Raw genomic sequence first — 19,786 nt, forward strand, 5'->3', positions numbered from 1 at the left:
TTGAAACAGAGTATCAATAGAAATGAAAAAAAATGTTTGATAAAAATGAAAATGAAATCAAGATAATAAGGTTCGAAACATCGTGAAGAACATGCGCAACGAACCGATGACATTACTTATAAATGAAAGCGGTGCAGAAAAATACACGGCTGACAGTTCGAACACGTGTCTGGCACGCGTTTCCACGGACGTTCACGCGCCGAAGGTTCGTGCGTTCGATTTCACGTTCGCAAGAGCGGCAAAGTACCAGGCGGAGAAGTTCGAAGGGTTAATAACCCTCTCTCTCCCGTAGTCTTTTCACAGACTCGGTCTTAACGCGCCGACAACCCGTAAGCGTCTTTATGGCTGCCGTAATGCACTACCGGTGCCGTACACGGAAATGACCATACGTTTTCGTGTTGCTTTAACATTTTCTGCGAGAGTCTTCAATATCGCATATAGCGAAACATTATCTCTCTACCATTTACATTTTTGATAATGGAATACAACATCACGTATTTGTTTTCACTGTTGAAACTCATGTAATTTTAGAAGATTATTGCATGCGATGCTCACTAACCATTAGAGTTCTATATAAATTCTATTCTTTCTTTTAACTTTCTATTTTTGGTAGATTCTTCTGTTTTTCAGTAGTTGTATTCGTAATCGAGATTAAATATTTACACGTACTTGCACGCGTGCATCTCCAGTGTCTTGAGCATATCCACGTTGACATAGGGATCGTTAAACCCAGAAGTGACATACCCCAAACCGATGCAAACACGGAACCCTTGCCCCTTTCCAGAACCGCGACAAACTGGAGTCTGTCGGTTTCAATTACCGAATCCATAAATCACTAGTGAAGTCTTATTTCTCGCAAGCGGAAATAAATGAGTGACGGAGTCGACCCATGTTGACAGAACCCTTCAATATCGTTAAATTTTCTATTCTAGGACGGATTCAGGAACAGCCAGCTAACATTTTTAACGAACTGTACACTTTCAAAACGTGTTTTCGTAAAAATGACAAATATCGAGACCGATTCCTATGATCGTTCGATCCGTGGCGAATGTAACACGGTTCCGGAAAAAGTTCACGATATAAATATCGCCTACAAGCTCATATACGCATGACCAGCGTGAAACAAGAGCTGCCGTCTGGGAATGCAGAAAACGCAGCTATGAATTCGAATGCAATATGGTGCGCTCGCGGAGAAGCACCATTCTGGGTAGAGTGCAGCTGGACGGATGGAAAATTACTCAGGGCGGTACGTAGTACTAGAACCTAAAGCTTCCCGCGAGTCAAGCGTGCATTGTCGATGATTCTAAGAGCATTGTTCGACCAATTGATAGTGTGCAGCCCTCGTGGAAGAGTCGAGTCGAGCCACGATCGCTTTCACGAATCGATTCCCCATTTACAAATAAACGGCAGAGTTCTTCTTTCATCGGGGACTCAATTTTAGAGAGAATTAAAGGGACAGGAATTAGAAAAGCTTCAAGCTGCCATTCATAAATGTCTATTGTATTAAGTCGTAGCCGAACAAAATGCGGACTGCGTTCAAACAATTAGTCTTGTGGTGGAAACACAGTAAGCGATATGAAAGAGGAAAGGAAAACACCTGAACTTATCTTGTTGCGGTCGAGCAAGCAAGCAATGAGCCCAGTTGTGCAAACGGGTGATAACGTATCAACGAGTATGCGCTCGGTAGCACGTTTTGCTGTTGAAATGTAACTACAGCGAATGTGTAGGTAAAGAATACTATTTAGTATACTACACCGATACTCAGCTGAAACATTGTCGATGCTAAATGTTAGAAATAGCAGAGAATCGTGTTACGCTTCGGTTACATTGCTCACGCCCTTTCCGAGTATGAAGCAACCTGTAGGCGCATATTATTGTGCAGATCGCGTGTACGCCGAAGAAGATAGCAACTTATCAGGTATGCTTAGTTGCGTCTTCCGAGTTCCTTGCTCTTCGGCACCTATCGTTTTTCCTTGACTCTGCTATTCTCCTACGCGAAAGATCGATTTTTGCATGGAAAAACTAAGCGCGGTAAGAACTACTTAAAACGCAGGCTATCAATTGCCTTGGAATTTTGTCCGAAGTCGGATAGCTCGGTTCGACAGCTTCTCCTACCATATCTGACTGCTGAGTGAACGGAAAGTTGAACGGCTATACGAGATTCTGCAAGTCACAGGTGTCAGCCGCGCAGGCGTTAATTGTAAAAAGAGTCAGCGTACACCATGTTGGTGCGCTTCTTATTACAATCCGTAACGAAGGTCGTTTACATTGTACACGAATTGGCAAGGGATCGTATGAATTCTGACTAATTACGAGTCATTAACGAGTATATCACCGTGACTCCTCGTATGTCGACGACATTCTTCCTGCCTGAACAATTGAATACACAAACATATCTATTATCTATCCACGTCATAGAATGAATAAATAATTTTTATCGACGTTCGAAATATCAGCGGATGTACCTTCTCAAGGATTTGATAAAATTTTAAATTCTATTTACTTGAGTTTGACAAACGAATTGCTTCTGACGTTCGCCGATGTGGAAGTGTAGCCAAGACACATATTATGACGATTTTAGTACTTTGCGAACGATTCTCGTAGAAGAGGATACGCGCGCAATACGGTACGATAGGTAACTCTATCCTAACGTCGTGGTCGAGAGCTCGCAAAGTATATTGAGTTACGAAATGAACGGTAAATCGAGGGGAGACGTACCTAAAATAGGGAGACACTGTCACCGCGACATGGTTTAAATACCGGCATTAAGACAATCTTCCGGTTACATGTAACTTCATGCTGAGAGGGTTAAGCCTGTCTGAATTTCAACCAAAAGCTAGTTCAATATCATTACAAACAAGTATCAATATTTCCCAAACAAATAACATCAAATTCTTATTAAAACATTCATGGTAAAAAATATAACTTATTTATTTATTATGTAGAAAATAACATTTTTGTATTTTTCCATGTAATTGAAGACATTGGAAGTGAACTTGAATTTAGGATATTTTTCGTATAATAAGAATAAAAAGTGACTAGTCAGGCGTAAGATGGATAATCAAGAGGGTGATCTTTTCCTTTTCGGAAATCACTGGGTCCAAGTGTCGCCGGTAGCTAGGGGTAAGTGACACCGGCTGAACTCTCTCGTTTCTATATATAAACGAAAATAAACCAGAATGACATTTGAACCATACTCTCTCCGTCCCGCGTACGAGTCCCTCTTCGGGACACGGCGACGACGCGTACCAAAAGGGAAACGACGTTGCAGCGTCGCGACGACCGCCGAGAAAAATTGTGTCAGCTAAATTAGGAGAACGCGCCGTTCTCTCTGCTTTCGGAACGGCTTTTTTCGCCTCAGTTTGGTTTACGTTCGGAACGCGATAATTAATCAAGTCTCATCGAGTTTGATAGATGTTCAAACCATCGAGTAAACGAGCTTTTGTCTCTTTCTTATTGTCTGATAACGAAAGGATTTAAAGGATAAAATAGTGAATGTAATTTTTAAATAGAATGATTCAATCCTGTCTCAAACATGATTCATCCAGCACAGTGTAGGTGGACGTGTTTAACATGATTGACAAATATGTTTACACTGCACATTTCACGTAGGAAGAAAAATTTTGCTTTCTATCGTAAATTCTCTTCAAACGTTTACTCATCAGCTTTAACGATAATTTTAATATATTTGCAAAGTAATCATCCGATAGCTCAAAGATAATATACCACAGCGTTCGTCAGCGTTACCTAAATGATTCTAATGAAGCATCGTGCGGAAATCGCAAGCATTGTTCCGTCGCGCGGCTGGAATAATAATTAACAACAACGCGGAGAGAGCGAGCGTTAACAGAGGCGGTCCGTGGCCCCGGAAAACGAAACGATTATTCCCTTCGAACTCCTCCTCGTATCTTAACGGAAGCCCAAACAAACACCTCTCTTCTGTTCGACGGTGAAGCACAAGAAAAAATATACTGTCTCAAGAGGACTTTTAAAAATGAAATAAAACACTGAAACTTGGCGTTAATTCCTGTCAAACTTAACAACTTGAAACAGATACCGAGGAGTTCGAGACTACTTCGAGTCTTAAACCGATGTATATAAAAATCAGAGCGTTTAAAATAAAATTTGAATGAGCATCGTTGCTTGCCAGAAGTATCGGAAATGATTTGCAAGTAACAGTGCATAACAAATCCAAAATAGTGTTACCGAGAGAGAAAGAAAGATCCACTGCAAAATACCTGACACTCAGGAAATTCCTTCTGGCTCTTAACGTCGATTTTTACAACGGCGCATAAATTCCACGGTGTAAGCTGCAGGCGATGAACGACAAGATAAATCCGTATTTATTTGAGGGTCGACTTTCCGGGTCAATCGCTTTTGGAAATCGGTCGGAGAATGTGGGTCCGTGCGAGCTTATTTTTATCGAGAATCGTCAAGGTGTGTTCCACGATGCGGGGCAAGAAATAAACCGCGTCGTGGTCGGTCACGCAACTAAAGAACGCGTATCGATGCGCGCCGTTATTAAAATAGTATGGAAAAGATAATTATTACCTTTCCGATGAGTCACGTTCGTTATAAGTTATAAATGTAGAGCGATGTGCGCTCTCAAGCGAAATTATATGTATTTCGAACGTGGTAATTAAACTGTAATGCATTTTCATTGCTAATTGATACATGCGTTTACGCATTTTTATATAAAATTAACTATAGGACGTACTGCGTTTTTCAATTGTATATCAGACGGGAAGAACGATTTTAATGAAGGTAAGTATTCGAAAAATTAGAGTCAATTGGACCTACTTTCCAGCCTCTGACACGAACGTGCATAAATTAAGCGTGGGTTCTAGTTGACGACCTAAAATCATGTCAACGAGTCCTGAGATAAGAAAAGAATTTGCACGAATTTAAATCGGTTACTCGTTGCTGTACGCTTTATACAAAACGTAGCTTAACGTTTTTTAATAGAAATTTGTACAAAACTTCACGTAAATTGCACATTTTTTTGTGGCAAATTCTTAATTCTTCTTATCAAAGTGCCCGGAAATCGACACGAGAATTTCCTGAGATTTCGTTTCAGAATGACAAATGAACACATTCGCTTGGACATACGTACGGAAAAAATGAATGAAAGCTGGCTGATCGCCAACGTGAAGCGAGAGTGTTTCTTTAGTGAAAAAACACAAAGGGATATTATGGTCCGTGCCACGTTGGAAGTGCAAGTGTGATACATCTCTTGCAAATGAATGGTGTTAATCGATGAGAAAATGCTATTGTTATTTCGTGCGCGATCGTTATATTGTGACAATAGTACTAAACATTGCGTGCATTTGTACCCTATCGTTGTTCAAATACAAATAAGGTGCAAATAAGGATAGTTCTTAATAAGAAGCAACATTTTTTAACAAATATTTATCATAATATTATATTATGAATAAAAAACATGGAGGCAAGAACTACCCTAATCTACATGTAAATTAATCATATATGCGTGTTCAACATATCATAAATATATTATCCTTCTCCTAATAAAACTATGTAACAAACCCATATCCAACACATAATGAACTTGTTCCAAATTTGTATATTATAACGTTGGTATTCTAAACATATTGAAAATACTGTGTATAGTCGCACACTGTTTTGGAAACCGAGGACAGAAGAAAAGACTTTAAACGATCGTAAAATAAATCTTATAATTGAGTCCAGATTACAGATTACACGAGACATTGTTTCAACGACGAGTAATCTGTAATAGTAAATTACTATCGCGGCTGGTATAATCATTGCTCTCTCGAGGCAGCAATTAATTATCGTTCATTGCCGCGACTTGTCTGCAGCTGCGTGCTTCTCTGTATACCGGTTCACTCCAGCACGAAAGCTCGATTCATCATTGTGTTTCTCTAGCCTTCCATTCATGCCTCGATCAAAATTCTGACGCCTACTAGTCTACGCCTCTTCAATTAAAATTCCCACCACCGAATACACGAGGGGAAAACACGCGCCAAGGCTTCCCTTGGGGGTCGGAGTGTCTATTTCTATTCGTAAAAAACAAATGCACCGGTGACGAAAGAGCCGGATACGCGTCGCGAGCTTTTCTTCTGTCGTCTGTTCCTTCTCTTGATTCGGACAAGGGGGAGAGGAGCGGTGAGGAACCGGATTTCCGAAAAAGGGAAAGCGTCTCGAAATGCAGGTTGCCTGTGTGACGCGACTTCGTCGCGAGTTCTGTCCGCCCACGAATACGATAAATTATGCGAGGAGGCGGCAACGACGGGGTCACCATAAAAGAACCTGTTACGTTCCAGAAATTAATCCGGCGAACAGGCATAAAATCGGCCGGTGACCTACGCTGTTCTCCATTGTTTTGGAGAGTAATAATTCCCTGGAAAATGAATTTTACACCCGGCCATGATTCTCGTAATCGAAGTCATTCTTGCATGTACGATTAAGTTCATTTATTGTATTAAGTGGTAAATTCTTTGGAGTATTTTCTGCCGATATCCGTATTACGTAAAAAGTTAAACGTCCTGTATGAAGTTTGCCGTGTTTCAAACCCACACACACACAGATACCGATCAGTCTATAAAATCAAGTGCCTAGGATCACAAAAAGGGGTTCCTCTCTCTGATTAGCAGACCAATAACCCGAGAAGAGATAAAACATGGATGGGGTTATCCCGCGATCCCATTCACTTAATTGTATCGCCGGTATCCTATCATTAAATAAGTTTCATCGTTGCTCGGTAATAAAGCACGTTCGCCACGACAGATAAACCTTAGGCTGTTCCAAATATCGAACAAACAGAACACAAATTATGGTTATCCATTTACGCAATTCAAGTTTCGTTTAGGAGGAGGATCGATGAGTGCGAACTTGCGTTGCTACGGTTACCGCGATAATCCTTGATGTACTTTTAATTGAATCATTATCCCATAAATAGAGAACACGTACTATCTATAATTGCCTAACTCGTTCCTGCTAATGATAGCTTCCGTCTGATCAGACCGCGCCTTTCGACAACTTGCAGGTACGTTTCGTGTCGAGGATCGCAATCACGAACACCAGGTATGAGTATGCAATGGGTGCAGCGATTTGAATATGCAAGTTTCGAGGGCAGGGTCGTATAACTTCTTATAGAGATTTTATGGTCGACGTTTTTATTTGCTTTTAGGAGAGGCTGAACTCTGAACTAAGTACTATATCCTTGGCTCTTTATCCTTTTTATCGATCGGCTAGAACCGGTACGCCCAATGTTTCGTACAAAACAAACAGCAAAGAATAGAGGTCTGTACGACCGCAGTATCCGTACTGCAACCGTACGACGTTATCGTGAAGTCGAAAGAAATATAACAGTTTCCGAGGATTTACCTTGAAGAAAAAAATAATCGGGCCACTGAAGGAAATACGTTGAAAAGTTTTTCTAAACGAAAATAGGTCGCACGGCTTAACGTCACGCGATGCCACTATTAATCTGCACGAGAGTAATGGTGAAACAATGTTCCCACGGAATTGCACAGACATCCTGTACCGTTTAGAGAATCAACTCCCGACTTTCTGCTGTCGTTCTATGAACTTTCGAATCACTGTCGGGGAAACTTGACGAACGAGTCAACTTGACGATCCATCAGTATCAATTTTTAATGGAAATATTGTCGATACGTTAATAAGAGATCCCAAAAGTCGAAAGGGAGGAGAAATTTGCGTGGAATCGAGAACAAATTACTTTTTGAAGAGATATCGTTTCACATTCTTATGGTACAGACAGTAAGTGCAACGAGGATCGAAACGACAGGTCAATTGCAGTTGGAGTAGAAAGATCGATGATTTCGAACCTCGTAGGATGCGAACACCGATGCGACGCAGGAAAGAAATCGCAATCAGCTTGTTACGGATGCAACGCGTGAACTGGGAATGCAGCAGCAGCTGTTCGATTCCGTGCTCGTGTCGACGATACACACATGCACAAAGCCGATTCGACTCATCTCGAACTTCAGGAACGATAAGGCTAGCTCATTCGTTCCATCTCGGAGTTCCATCGTCGAGGGAATTGATATCGCGGAAATGAAAACTAGTTGCAGCGCAATGTCGTTTGCATGAAATTACAAGCGATATTATTATCGTGCGTACTTCTTGGTAATAATAAATCATCCACGTATGTCGAAGCAAAATGTATACGTAGATGTAAATAACCGGAAGAGGCAACTTTATAAAACACTCAAATAAATATGTCTGTGCTGAGAAAGGAATGGTATCCTAATTTCTACAGTGGATCTCCTCTTTGTATGCGGTTTATAAAGAAATAGTGAATTACTTCACGAAAAACACATAACAGCGAGATGTCTTGTAGGGAGTAAGAGTTAATAACATGGATCGGTGATGATGAACAGTAAAAATGCAATCGATTGACACGACGATCTCGGACCACCCAGAACCATTCATCTCTTTTGACAACACCGCGTTCCCTTCGATCCCGTTGCACTCTACTGACGAACGATGCCATAAGCATAAGCGATTCAAGTGCCGCTACTCGGTGTTCTCCAAACTGGAGGAAAGAGGAAACGCGCTCGGCATTATTCGCAGCGGCCAACCATGTATTCGAGCGTGTCATTGTTCCACATCTTTACGAAATTATTCCCATTCTTATAGATCTATAAATACGTGTTCATCTCGAGGCAATTTTAAACAAACTGATTGCCTAATAAATGCATAAACAGTAAAAGTATAATTAAACGAGATTGTTAGCAAAAGGTTAATAATCGTTTTAGCTCCAGTTTCGATTGAGTCGTTGCTTAAGGTACGAACCAGTTACACAAATCAGTTCGATTCCATAGAAATAAAAACGATCTCATGAGGTCGATAACTGGAATTTAATGCCATATACGACGGCACTGCTATCCGGTAGTAGGTACAACGCAAGAATAATTATACCGGTCACGCAACGTTATAATTTGTTTTTATATTCGAGCCACCCTGTTTAAGAAAAAAATATTAACGCTGTTTCCGTGTTATCCTTTCAATTTTATAATCAACCTCGGTGAAAAAAATCGGCTATTTCGACAAGGATATATCGTACATTTTCGCGTAAATGAAACGGGTAACGGTTTGCCCGTACAGCAGGTGGCTTTGACGTGTTTTCAACGTCATCCGACTAGATTTCTCAAACGGTTCTGCGGAAGTGAATGATGGGAATGAGATCGCGTTAAAAAAAAATACTGGCACACTTCGTTCGAGGAGTATCCGTAAGTAGAGGAGACAAGTAGCTTCGAAGTTAGAGTGCGCAAGGTGTCAAAATAGGCAAGTCACCGTGTAGAAGAAACGTTTACGTGGTAACATTAATTGATGTACTTTAAATTTAACAATACACTACTTAATGCCAAGACGAAAGACTCTGGATTGAGTGGTGCAATCGTTAAACGAGCCACTTGGTATCCTGTCGAAGAAGAAAAAAGGGGGAATTGACCTACCTCATCGCGAGCAAACTTCCACTCGAAACTTCCACGATTCTGTTCACTGTTCACTTCCACTGATCATTACGATATAAACCATGCACCGACTGTCGCATGTCTAAGTAGTGGTTTCTTATTCTATAAAAGAGTACTTAAGAATACTGTAATTTCGATACGCTGATTCGTAAAGTAATTTTATTTACCAGTCGTTATTGGGTACAGAAACACGGCAGTAGTGAAAGAAAAACAAAACATGACGTACGAGAACCGCGGTTCCCTATGGTAATCGATAGTCACTTATAGGTGGAAAGAATCTTGACAAATAGAGGGAAACGTATAAGTCATACATAATACTGAATATAAAGTAGTTGACGCGCATTACAAAAATTCCACTTGACTCACCTTAATTGCTCTTAAAAACTTTGAATTCGAAAGCTCCTTCACGCCATAATCGTTACAGTAGGGCACTAAGAGTCCGTTTCAAGGCCACAGATAGTGGATCAGTGAATAAACGGGAAACTCGATAATTCGAATTGTATACGAATTTTGATGACAAATGAATACGACGGATCGGGAAAATAATACTTGAGACACTATTTTGATATTATTTCACTAACGGTCCCGGCACAACGTGTTCCGGACACAAACAAAAGGTGACTGAAGAAATCTGAGTATTCTAACTAACTGTTTATTTCGTCGATTTCAATCTTGAAACCCTACCCTCTTGTTCTCGAATCTATTGAGGAGCGAGAAACAGGCAATATGCATTTTTAGGAGAAAGGAACAGCACGCGTTGACAGATCGAGAGGAATAAAAAACGCGGAAAGGATGACGAGCCTTGTCACGCTGTGTGGACTTATGCATGTATGTGTAGTATGTAGATTTCGCTGGTGTATCGTTACTCACGTATGCGTGCGACGTGGTACTCCTAGGTTCCAGGATTGCCAGCAAGTTCTTTACACAAAGATTTCACAATGATCGAACATTCGACCTGACGATATCACACTTTGTAGAATTTAAACGGTCAGGGTGTGCCCCGAATTTCCATGCGACCAACGGCATCCGTCAAACGTGAACTACTGCCGCCATCTTGATACGAATCTACGCTTACGACGACGCTCGCCGGTAAGTCGCGGAACTAACAGTACGAGTTGCGCGTTGAATTCGAATTTTTTGTACAAAATATTATATCCCTCAAAAGATGGTTTGAATCTTATTACTGTCTCCGTTATGTGATAGTTTACATCAATCAACATAAAAGTTTATGGAATAATTTCGAAAATACGAAATTTAATACCCCTGAAAATGCTTATTGAATATTTTAAACTAAAAAGAATGTACGCTCTATTTCAGACTGTATCTAACTATCCAAATTATAATTAAAAACTGTCTTTAAAGAGTCACTAAGGACAACACAGTCTAAATGATAATACTTTTTTCATTAAAGATAAAGTTATAATATTAACGTTGTCACTTTTTTTTCAATGTTTCATCGTACACATCGAATAGGTTACGACATTGATTTGATCTTCACAATTCTTTCTGAAATTTTATTGTGCGTATAATGTCATTTAATCAATAAAATCATATTAAAACAAAGACGAAAACCACATGTAGAAGTTTTAAGTGATTGTAAAATATAAGAATTCTGTGTTCCAAGACATTATATAATGTGAAATAAGGTTAAGTGCACACTATCTGCGATATGGGAACTGTAAATGAACGGGGTTCGCGAATAATTCGCGACGTCCCTGGCTTCGATCGAATCAACGTTTTCGCCAGTGGTAGTAGCAGTTAGCAGTTCTTGGGCAGACAGAATGCAACTGCGTGGTGATACGGAAGGACAGACCTAATTCGCTAAAATTGGAATCGTGTGCAATATCTGGTACGTTATTATCGAAAAAACAACGTAACGCGTTTGAAGAATATTTGATTTTGATAAACGGGGCGATCAAAGAATAGAGAGAGACTTTGTTAACCGACTTTTCGATGTACTGGTTTCAGAACACGTGTGGGTCGAACGACCACGTGGTCCGCATGTATCGAAAAGCAAGTGCCGCATACTCCGGTGAGTGCATTTAGATAAACTGCGATGTTACTTTTATCTTCGCTACACCTGTATGAATAATGACACGTCAGTTACCTACATAAAAAATCATTAAAGGCATTGTCAACTGTCTGATACGCCGATAATTAGCTCTAAAAACGATAACCTACGAGAATGGTATTTTCGAACAGATAATAGGCAAACGTATCTAGATTTTTTTTTAATCAAAAGCTCAATATTCAGGGAAGCTAAATGCACTTATTAAAATATGTACTACTACATATCTCTGTACTAGATAACAAAAACATGTGATATAGTCTTATCAATTTATAAAAGTATTTTGTAAGTAAATTAACTGGATAAATGTACTATTGATGCAGAGATAAGGGCACAAAGACTGATAGAATAAGAATATATAAGTAACAGTTTATACTGGTCACCTTAAAAGAATATAGAAAGTAATGGCTGAAGAAGAACCGCAAGAAAAGAAATTTAAACATTCTGTCATCTCTGATTTTATACTATCAGCAGAGTTTCAACAAATATTTCGTGAACACTGGCACAATTTTACTGATATAAAGACAGATGATCTTGAAATTATATCGAAACCATTTAGAGTGTGTAGAATTTCAAATTTTATCAGTAGCGAAGAAGTAATGGAAGAAATAAAAAATGATTTACTCGATATTAGAACTAGACGAAATTCCATAGATCTTTATCAGTTCGAACAGACCGATGATTTCGCCAGCTTTGACGCAGAAAATATAAAGCTACTGTATGATGCCTTTCAAACGGATTTTGCAACATGGTTAGAGGAAAATACCAAAATAGAGTTAAACAAAATGATAGACATGTCAAGCTCTTCCTACTATGATACAGATTTTTTACTTTGTCACGATGACAACCTGGGTGACCGTAGAATTGCTTACGTATTGTATATTTCGAAGCAGTGGACTGAAGAAGATGGAGGTACGTTAGATTTGTTCGACACAGATGAAGATGGTCTGCCAAGAGATGTTGTAAAGTCATTGGTACCGGAGTACAATTCCATTGTATTCTTCGAAGTTGTGGACAATTCTTACCATCAGGTAGCCGAAATTATTTCGCCCGATAAATCACGCTGGTCCATTAATGGTTGGTTTCATGGACCAAAACAAAGCACCAAGCAACCAAGACCAGAGATGGAACCTGACTGCATCCCATCACTAGATCAAACGGTAAACTTGGACGAGTGGGTGACAGAATGCTACTTATTTAGCAAGGTAAAAGAGGATATCCATATGGATATGGAGAAAGACTCATACACGCACTTATCCAGTTTTTTGAAAGATGAAATTTACGAGAAGCTTGCGACAGATTTGATGTCAGAGACAATCGTTTGGAAAAAGGTAGGACCAGCGGATATTCGTAAGTACGAAGTGGCGGACGAAGATACATTGCCGGACTTACTGAAGCAGTTATGCACTATGTTCAAATCAATTACGATGTTTAAATTATTAAAAGAATACACGGAGTTGGATTTGGTAGCGGAGAAAGAAAATATGAATCCGAGGATGTTTTTGGAACTTCAGAGGTGGTCGGGCGGTTGCTATACTTTGATACACGACAAACCGATTTTGAGTGATTACAACGAAGACCCGAAATCTCTTGCTAGCGAAAGTGATGAAAGTGAAGCGCTCGATGAAACGGAAGGAGATGGGTTACAATTATTGAACAAGAGTACCAGGGAAGATCAGGAAAAATCGAATAGCAATAACAGAAGTTCATCATCAGATTGCGGCACGCCAGTAAGCATTAGAGACGAAACAGACGACATCGAGGATGAGATAATGAGGAAAATACTGAAGTCGAAATCTCCTCGTACGAGGAGGAAGTATTTAGTGCATCATGCAGCTATGTTAAAAATGGGCGATCGTTCACCACGGAAGCCTAGAATTCTAGATACGGATGAATCTGACGTGTCTGATATTGGAGATTATTTATCTGATCCTTTGGAGTGTTCGTTGGAACGTTCCGATGAGGAAGAAGTCGTAAAACCGGAAGAAGTTGTACCAACTAAAACACAACCTACGGGATCTCTTGACCTAATACTTCAATTTCACGCGAACAATGCACCTCAAGATGAAAGTACTATATGTTACTTGGACCCTATGACAAGCGACGCCACACTGATGAACATACCACCAAAAGACAACCATCTTTCTATCGTTTACAAGGTCGGTAACACCTGCCGTATTCACAGATACGTGAATCATTATCATCCAGATTATTTTTATAATCTGATTTGTACATACTATGAATAATAATTAACCATAGCGCTCGTGTCGCTTCGCAAGTCCCGTGAACGAGCTGACGATTGTATAATGAATTGCGAACAAAGATTTCTCGCTCTTGACATGTATCATAGTATTCGTATTAATAAAATTATCAGTATTTATCGTCGAGCAATAACTTCTTCGTTGTTTATTTCTACCCTTTTCACTACACATACTTGACAATCTTACGCTGCAGATTTCAAGGAAAAATACTCGTGCGTCTTACGAAAATTATAATGGAGATTAAGATCATAATGCAGCAAACATTCTCAATTATTTTATTGGATGCGATACATCTATCGTATATGTTCACGCTTACGGAATTTACATCAGGTGCAATTAGTTTTCATGCGAGGATTTGAGTATTCTATTTTTACGGTGCTAAGGATACTTGGGAGAGAATATATCAATCAATCCAAAAGCAATAGGAATTTTTTTTAAGTATTGGAAGGAGGAAAAGAAAATTAAATAAAAAATAAAGCTTACGATTTGGAAGCGCTACTATAATTGCTTTCAGGTTGCTGTTGCGTCCCAGGTTGTGCAAAGCTTTGCTGTTCCTTGCCATCCTTAATGATTTTCGTGGTGACCTAAGATATAAAATCTCTCGATAAAGATAACTTTATTAAACTTCGTTAAATATGAGGATAAGAGAAATGGTATAACAATTCTCGAATTTTCTTTGCGTTTTATTTTTGAACCGTTCAAGCCGGAAGCTATTAACCGACACGCCTGTTATTTACCTTCGCAACCCTAGACTACTTAAGCAACAATCGATCGTTACCAGTCGCACGAAATACGATAAGAGTATTGTAAGAATGTCATTACAAAATCTTGTAGGCTTAATTACCTGAGTACTAGGAATCCCGGCCATGCGTTTTCGAAGTTCGTTCAGTTGCAACTCTCTCTGGAAGCTCATATCGTTTTCTTGTGAATCTTCTTGCAACCCATCATTAATCGACTCCGAGGAATACTCTACTTGCACCCAGGGACAGGTCGTCGGTGACGCTTGCAAGGAATTCTTGCTTCCCGGGCGAGAAAGTCGAGGAGAGAGTCGTCGTAGCAGCGAAATCAGTTTCGATCTGCAAAAGTTGTATTTCCCATTAGTTGTCGTTTCCAAATCGAGCATTCGGGTATTCACTTGCGATAGAACGGCGACTATGTACTTCGTGCTAGGAGTTTGAAGGTGATCAGAGCTAATCGCTCCACTCCTCGAAAGCTGTTCGGCGCTACGCGTTGTGTCCCTCCAATGCAGTTTGTTAATTGATCTTCCAACTCGCCAATCTAGACTGCTGCTCTGACGCGATTGAAAGCCTGAAATGTAATTTAGAATGCTACTCGTGTGGCTCTAACGCTAATTCGACAATAACGGTACAATATACGGCCATCAAAGTTGGAAGCAAATTTCCTACCTTGTTCGCGCGTCGTTTGATTAATCCGCCAATCTAAAGAACTACTGCTTCTATTCACGGTATAAATGTTATCACAAGATTTTGTAGCAAGATATGTGGTCTGGTGTCGACGTCTGAGCAGTTTCGAAACTGGTCCCAAATTCCTGAAACGAGTCAACGCCGTTAGCGACGAACGAAATCGGTAGATGAGAAAAATAGCGCAATGTATACACGTACGTACTTTTTGAACTTCCGTGTCTGTTCGATAGGCGGTTTGCTCCCGCAAACTACCACTTTGACTTCCGGTTCCGGGCAGTACGTGCCCACACGAATGTGGCTGTAACTGCTACGGACACCGTCTAGGGACCGGACGTTACCGCGCTCGTTCGCAGGTACGCGGACGATTTCAATTTTCGGCCTCCCTTCCATATTTTTCCCTCTCTTCTATATCACTGGCCCAATTTATTTTATTTCACACACGACAGCACATGTAACACTCGTCAGTCACAGAAAAATAATGGAAACTTCAAGACCCGTTATTTCCGCGATTCGTTAAGGCATTGGTTCCGTTATGCTATTATCGATTATCGACGATGTGTCTCCTCACACGATTATTTCCAGTTTTCTCTCAGAAACTGTGATCGCGGATGTTCTTAAAATAGGAATGGAATCCTCGTGAGCTACTTCTATCTAAAGTCCTCTCGTTGCTGTACCACGTCATAACGGTTAATTCTTCACAGCGTTCGGTACGCGCAGCCATTCTATCAAAAATTCTCGTCAATCCGTTGAGCACGTGCGATCGTTCGAACCACTTCTCTTGATTCTCTTCGGTGCAATAACTTCACGGGACACGTTCATTAATTTCATTAGAATCTTCGTTTATTTGCTGGCACGATCGCGGCTGACGTCGCACATTAATTGTATCGTTCTTATCAAGACACTTTATTAGTTTCTTTACAGGTTTCTCCACAATTTCTTTGGTTCGATTTATTATCTTAGTAACGTTTTTAAATGCTGATTACAGAATATAGATACACATATATGTATAATTATAAAGGGTCTACAAATATAGATGTGATTCTGATATAAAAATGGTTCACTTTACTCTGTTTATTATTAAAAGGCTTCACCACTTCGCGCACAGGTTCGAAGGAAATTACTTCTTGTCATCATTTGCAAACACGTGTGGATTCTGTAGTTCTGCTTCTTTGTACGGTTTCACTCGCGATGTATCTTTAGCTTGAATCGTATCAAACTGCAAAACCGGTGGCCCCAATTTTCTAAATAAAGAGTTGGGTATTAACGGTGATTTTTCTCTATCACGATTGCGTCGTTGGACGCTTATTTTCGAGCGGTGATTGTGCAATCGTCAATTATGATTGTAGAGGACAATACACGGCATGACTTACATTAGACGATTGCTCATACCCAGCTAGAATAAGTTGCGACAGCAAAAAGAATACGGAAGATTAAGTTCCTTTTTGTTCTACTTGAAATAAAAGTTTATCCATCTTCGAGCTAAGTTTTTCACAATTTCAGTTTCCTTTGACAAGAGATCGCTTTATGTATTCACAAAGGAACTGGAACAATACGTTTTCGAGTCTTTTATATACATTAAAAGAATCATGTTTCGCGGGTAGAAGAGCGTAAAGAAACGAGTTCGCCTGTTCCACCCGAGGAACGACGCGATTCGAATAGCAGATAGTATTTGCATCGACGAATTCCTGTTATGAGTAATTAATTCGCGCGTGAGTTGTCAATGGAAAGCCACGCGGTTGCGCTCGAAAGAATTGCAAGCAACACCGACGTCTGTCTTCTGAGACGCGACTTCTGATTACGAAAGAAAATACATGATGATTCGATGCATCATGAAGATACAGTTCGAAACTAATGTTTTTGATAAACAAATTTCATGAACTATTCTAAACAGCGATGATAAACGAAATAAATCCTCGTTAATATTTTACTCGGGCTTCGACTAAACTGGCTGGCCGAGTGGTTACAGTGTTCGCTTCCATTAGGAATCCGTATCGATTTCGATAAAAATAAAAAGTAAAAGTTACGAGATAACAACACTCGGCTACAACTGGATAATCAACTAAATGGGATACACGTAAGTATTTGAAGAGTCTTTCACAGAAATTATAAAATACCAAAAGTCTTCAGATCAATTCGCAAGATGATTTATAGACTGTTCTCGTGCGACACGGCTTTGACGTCGAGGCCAAATGACGAATCGATAGCGAACGTGACTGAAAGGATGGACTAGACGACGAAAAAAATAACAGTTTACTCTTCACACACGTTTGAACATATTCGCGCGGCGAAGCCGCGATATAACGTCCGCGCTGTGCGGCCCGCGGAGATTCACTGCCCACTTTGACGTACAATCGTTGTGCTTTACGCGCGCACACAGAAGCCCCACACAGCGTACAAAAGACTGTACATATTACACATCGGTGGCTTTTTAGAGCGACGAGAAAAAATAAGTAATTAAACGGTACGTATATATGCACGACTGTCTACCGTCACGGTTTACCGAACGCTGTCTGACAGGCCCAGCGATCTTATTGTTCGATCGCGGTTCCACTGGTTAGAGTTTCCCTTTTCTTTTTCTATAATTCGCATTGTAATTAACATGAAGGAACATGCCACGTCGTTAAATAAAGTTTATGAGGTGTTGTTTTAACGTTAGGCTAATGAGAATGAAAAAGTTCACTTTGATACGATAGATCTTTAGCTGTTGTAGTTCTTACGTACAATTTAAAATTTAGATGTATTGTACATGGATAACTGGACTATTGCATTTTATTTGAAATTAGATATAGACTGTCTGAGACCCTCATTCGATACTTAATCATTGACCGATAATAAAGCACTACAATATTAGGTCTTTATGTGCCATCTCTCACGCCCACTGAATTTAATTGAAACCCACAAGGTTTGTCAACTAGTGTTTGCTCACCGTTAACTCCCATCGCATGGAGCACGTGCGCGCCGGAAGCGCGCGGTCTGGTCGCTTCGTGAAAAGTTAATCAATCGTCTGTCTGACGGTGGCTTAGAGAAAGGTGCGTGTCTGAAAGTGTAGCGCGTGCTCGAAAGCAACTGATAGCATAGTATTTACTACGGTGGAGCGGAGAGCAGGGTAACGCCGGTCGAAGCTTGCAAGCTCTAAGAAGCCTGCGACGAGACCGTGCTTGGTGCTTGCTTGCGAGCAACTTGGGATACGTACTACTTGAAAATAGCAATCACACGCTTCGCGGTGTGCTCTGCTGACATCGAACGTCGCCAGGTTGGCGCTGTCGACGACGAAACGAGGTGTTGGAGGCGTGCCAGGATTCCCTGTTCTCAAAATCCCGCTGGTCCGATCGACCTCTACTCCGTGAATTCGTATCCCCGGATTCTAATGGGCGTCGTCGTCGGGAAAACCGCTGATGAATTGAAGCGATAGAAACGAATAAACGCACTCAATCTGTTCGTGATCACGCTTCGGCCGCGAATTTCTTTTTTATGACAGCGCCTGTTTTTTAAATTCAGATGAGGACGGACCAAGTGGTGGGTGAGAGAGAGAAAGAGACAGGGGTTCCCCTTGAACCCTCTGCTCGGCAGCTCTCCCGCCCCTTTACTACTCGATCGCGACCACCCACGGGATGTTGTCGACTACTGCATTGAGATGCGTCGAGGAAATCGCACTGCTCTCTTCTCCTCTCCCTCTCTTGTCCACCTTTCCCGCGAACCGGTGGACCTGCGCGACTGCAACCTCGCGTTTTGGCAATCACGACCAGAAGCTTTTACAGACAGACGTTTATCGACCGAGTGCAAATTATAAAACCATTTTGTACTTGTTGACAATCCAATAAAATTAAGAATCACGATCAATATCATGTATATTTATTTACAATTTATTGAAAACGATCACCGTGAATGTGCAGTTCACATAAATCTTCGTGAGTCTAGGCACATTAGAATATCGAATTGCTAGAAGGATAAAGTCATTTATTTACATTTTTCAAAAATAATTTTTAGCGTCAGACATTGTACATTACTATTTAAATAAAACGATGAAACATCTATTTCTTCGGCTTCTCGTTTCAATGTCTAATCCTCCTACGTTTTCCGGCTGCACCCTTTTATGGTTTCTCCGGTGTCTCGCGTGTTTCCTTAACAGTTATTGTTCTAAAGTGGAGCACCTCTGAAACAGTCATATCAATTGACAGTTAATTGGAGACGGAAGGAAATTGCGAACGTGTGAAGGATGACCCGCCGTTGTTGAATCAGAGAAGCTGACGCAAGATTTTGCCAATCCCGAAGAAGGCGTGACGATTCGCACGTGGGTTTTTCGCTTATATTGTTTCGCAATGCTTCAATTGCCTCTGATCCCATTGAATATACATATGTATAAATCTTCAGGGTCGAATCTTGAGCTTGACTCGCTTCCTTAAGAGGACATTTTCTGAGAGGAGAATGTACGTAACGTATGCTGCCTTGTTTTAGAAATATACAATTCAATTGCATATATTAAACTTCTGTTATTTGAGTCAGCACTGGAAACGATATATATTTTATCTCGCGACTATTTCTGATTCTATTCGT

The 19,786-nt window shown here is 40.4% G+C and overlaps 2 protein-coding genes and 1 long non-coding RNA gene across 8 annotated transcripts in view; 2 read left to right on the forward strand and 1 right to left on the reverse strand.

Annotated features, from left to right (window-relative positions):
• Positions 1–18,738, reverse strand: part of LOC108629144 (uncharacterized) — a 32,082-nt gene extending 13,344 nt beyond the window's left edge. The window contains exons 1-6 of one of the 6 annotated variants that reach the window (XM_018031585.2): positions 18,426–18,738; positions 15,435–16,473; positions 15,215–15,357; positions 14,969–15,116; positions 14,653–14,884; positions 14,292–14,392 (exon numbers count right to left, since the gene is read on the reverse strand). In XM_018031585.2, the coding sequence (XP_017887074.1) occupies positions 14,292–14,392; positions 14,653–14,884; positions 14,969–15,116; positions 15,215–15,357; positions 15,435–15,622 (812 nt within the window). In that variant the 5' untranslated portion in view covers positions 15,623–16,473; positions 18,426–18,738. The other 5 variants (XM_018031584.2, XM_018031586.2, XM_018031583.2 and 2 more) reach the window with 5 other exon arrangements.
• Positions 10,436–13,941, forward strand: sud1 (Prolyl 3-hydroxylase sud1). The gene is made up of 2 exons (XM_018031587.2): positions 10,436–11,328; positions 11,448–13,941. The coding sequence occupies exon 2, from the start codon at positions 11,952–11,954 to the stop codon at positions 13,791–13,793; it is 1,842 nt and encodes a 613-aa protein (XP_017887076.1). The 5' UTR covers positions 10,436–11,328; positions 11,448–11,951; the 3' UTR covers positions 13,794–13,941.
• On the forward strand, positions 17,587–19,072 carry LOC113464820 (uncharacterized). The gene is made up of 2 exons (XR_003389682.1): positions 17,587–17,693; positions 18,731–19,072. It is a non-coding gene; the product is annotated as an uncharacterized LOC113464820 (long non-coding RNA).
• The last annotated feature ends 714 nt before the right edge of the window (positions 19,073–19,786 follow it).

Source organism: Ceratina calcarata, unplaced genomic scaffold, assembly GCF_001652005.2.
Source record: "Ceratina calcarata isolate Rehan_Ccalc_2016 unplaced genomic scaffold, ASM165200v1 scaffold554.2, whole genome shotgun sequence".
Classification (NCBI taxonomy): domain Eukaryota; kingdom Metazoa; phylum Arthropoda; class Insecta; order Hymenoptera; family Apidae; genus Ceratina; species Ceratina calcarata.

Bases quoted from the DNA above. Each gene is read 5' to 3' on its own strand.
- sud1 (XM_018031587.2), top strand. From the start codon at position 11,952: ATGGCTGAAGAAGAACCGCAAGAAAAGAAATTTAAACATTCTGTCATC.